This window comes from Corapipo altera, unplaced genomic scaffold, assembly GCF_003945725.1.
Source record: "Corapipo altera isolate COAL_440 unplaced genomic scaffold, ASM394572v1 129118, whole genome shotgun sequence".
Lineage (NCBI taxonomy): Eukaryota > Metazoa > Chordata > Aves > Passeriformes > Pipridae > Corapipo > Corapipo altera.
Genome location: NW_020888688.1, coordinates 1 through 2,674, shown reverse-complemented (window position 1 = coordinate 2,674; position 2,674 = coordinate 1). Strand labels below are relative to the sequence as shown.

Genomic DNA, 2,674 nt, shown 5'->3' with positions numbered 1-2,674 from the left:
TGTGCCCAGGTACGGCCACGGGGCTGGTGATCCCCCTGTTACCCCTCCCCTGTGCCCAGGTACGGCCACGGGGCTGGTGATCTCCACGGGTGACCGGACCATCATCGGCCGCATCGCCAGCCTGGCCTCGGGCGTGGAGAACGAGAAGACCCCGATCGCCATCGAGATCGAGCACTTCGTGGACATCATCGCCGGCCTCGCCATCTTCTTCGGGGCCACCTTCTTCGTGGTGGCCATGGTCATCGGGTACCCCTTCCTGCGCGCCCTGGTCTTCTTCATGGCCATCGTGGTGGCCTACGTGCCCGAGGGGCTGCTGGCCACCGTCACGGTACCTCCCGGGGGGCCAACGGGGGGACAGGAGGGGCCACCGCAACCTGGGGAGGCTCAGGGGCCTGGGGGGGTCTCCATGGACCCACAGGCCTCACCTGTGCCCAGGTGGTCCCCGAGGGTGCCGGGGGTGCCCCGAGTGGCCCCCGAGGGTGCTGAGGCCCCGCCCACCTGCCCAGGTGTGCCTGTCGCTGACGGCGAAGCGCCTGGCGCGCAAGAACTGCGTGGTGAAGAACCTGGAGGCCGTGGAGACCCTGGGCTCCACCTCGGTGATCTGCTCCGACAAGACCGGGACCCTCACCCAGAACCGCATGACCGTCGCCCACCTCTGGTTCGACAACCAGATCCACGAGGCCGACACCACCGAGGACCAGTCGGGTGGGACGGGGGCACCTGGGGCACCTGGGGACACCTGGGATACCTGGGGACACACCTGGGGCACCTGGATCCACCCCCATATCCCACCTGGGGCCCCTCCCCGCACACCTGGGCCCCCCCAGGTGACCCCACCTGCCCGTGCCAGGTCAGAGCTTCGACCAGTCCTCGGAGACGTGGACGATGCTGAGCCGGGTCATCGCCCTCTGCAACCGCGCCCAGTTCAAACCGGGCCAGGACAACGTGCCCGTGGCCAAGGTGGGCACTGGGGGGACTGGGAGGGACTGGGAGGGACCACCGACCCTTCCTGGGCGTGTCCCGCTCACCTGCGGCCCCGCCCCCAGCGTGACGTCATCGGTGACGCGTCGGAGACGGCGCTGCTCAAGTTCGCGGAGGTGACGGTGGGGCCCGTGGCGGCCGCCAGGGGGCGCCACCCCAAGGTGGCGGAGCTTCCCTTTAACTCCAGCAACAAGTTCCAGGTGAGCGCAGGTGGGACAGGTGAGGACAGGTGAGGTCATGGGGGGGGTTATAGGGGTGACACAGCGCTGGGACAGGTGGGGACAGGTGAGGGGATGGGGGGGTGATGTGTGTGTTAGAGGGGTGTGACAGGCGTGTCCCAGCTGTGTCCCAGCTGTGTTCCAGCTGTTCCCAGCTGTCCCAGGTGTCTCAGGTGTGTCCCTGTCCCCGCAGGTGTCGGTGCACGAGGCGGGGGAGCAGCAGCTGCTGGTGCTCAAAGGGGCCCCCGAGCGGGTCCTGGAGCGGTGCCGGGGGGTCCTGCTGGGGGGGGCAGGAGCTGCCCCTCGACCCCCAGTGGAGGGAGAACTTCGAGGGGGCCTACGCGGAGCTGGGGGGGCGCGGGGAGAGGGTCCTGGGTGAGTGAGGGGGGGGCTGGGGGGTCCTGGGTGAGTGGGGGGCTCGGGGGGTCCTGGGGGAGGGGGGGGGAACTGGGGGGTCCTGGGTGAGTGGGGGGCTCGGGGGGTCCTGGGGGAGTCGGGGGGGTCCTTGGGACCCTGGGGGGGCGCAGGGAGAGGGTCCTGGGTGAGTGGGGGGGCTCGGGGGGTCCTGGGAGGGGTTCTGGGGAGGGGTGCTGGGGGAGTCCTTTTTGGGGTGTGGCTGGGAAGTGGGTGCCTGTCCCTCCCCGTCCCCTCCCCCCTGAGCCCCCCATGTCCCCTGACCCCCCCATGTCCCCTGACCCCCCCCGTCCCCTGTGACCCCCCTGACCCCCCTTGTGTGCCCCCCCCCAGGGTTCTGTGCCCGCTGGCTGCCCCCCGGGACGGTGCCCCCCGGGACGGACCCCGAGGCGCTGCCCGAGCTGGCCCAGGGGCTCTGCTTCGCGGGGCTCGTGTCCCTCATCGACCCCCCCCGCGCCACCGTCCCCCAGGCCGTGAGGAAGTGCCGGACCGCCGGGATCAGGGTGGGGACACGGGGGGACGGGGGGGACAGGGGGACACGGGGGGACAGGGGGGTGGGGGGACATTGTGGGGGACAGGGGAGACACGAGGGGGACAGGGGGACATGGGGGGACATGGGGACACTGGGGGGGGCATGGGGGTGGGGGTGGCATTGTGGGGACATGGGGACACTGGGGACATGGGGGGTGACATGGAGACACGTGGGATTTGGGGATGGGGAGACACGGGGGGGACACGAGGGCACAGGGGAGGACGAGGACACGGGGGCCACTGTGGGGACACGGGGGGACCCTGAGTGACCCCAGGTGACCCACAACCCCCCCCGTGCCCAGGTGATCATGGTGACAGGTGACCACCCCATCACGGCCAAGGCCATCGCGGCGTCCGTGGGGATCATCTCCGAGGGCAGCGAGACCCCCGAGGAGGTGGCGGCGCGGCTGCGGCTGCCCCTGGAGCAGGTGGACCCCAGGTGGGGGGTCCCGGGTGTTAAGGGGGGACACACGGGTGTCCTGGGGGGTCCTGGGTGTTTGGGAGGGACACACGGGTGTCCTGGGGGGTCC

General features: G+C 71.1%; 1 protein-coding gene across 1 annotated transcript; it reads left to right on the top strand.

Moving 5' to 3' along the window:
- Positions 1-4: 4 nt before the first annotated feature.
- LOC113942039 (potassium-transporting ATPase alpha chain 1-like) lies at positions 5-2,618 on the top strand (the record flags this gene model as incomplete). The annotated part of the gene is given in 8 exon segments (XM_027633180.1): positions 5-328; positions 507-705; positions 851-960; positions 1,047-1,181; positions 1,393-1,482; positions 1,484-1,574; positions 1,947-2,116; positions 2,447-2,618. Coding segments are annotated over 8 exon segments (1,291 nt in total), but the record flags the coding sequence as incomplete, so codon positions are not given.
- Positions 2,619-2,674: the final 56 nt, after the last annotated feature.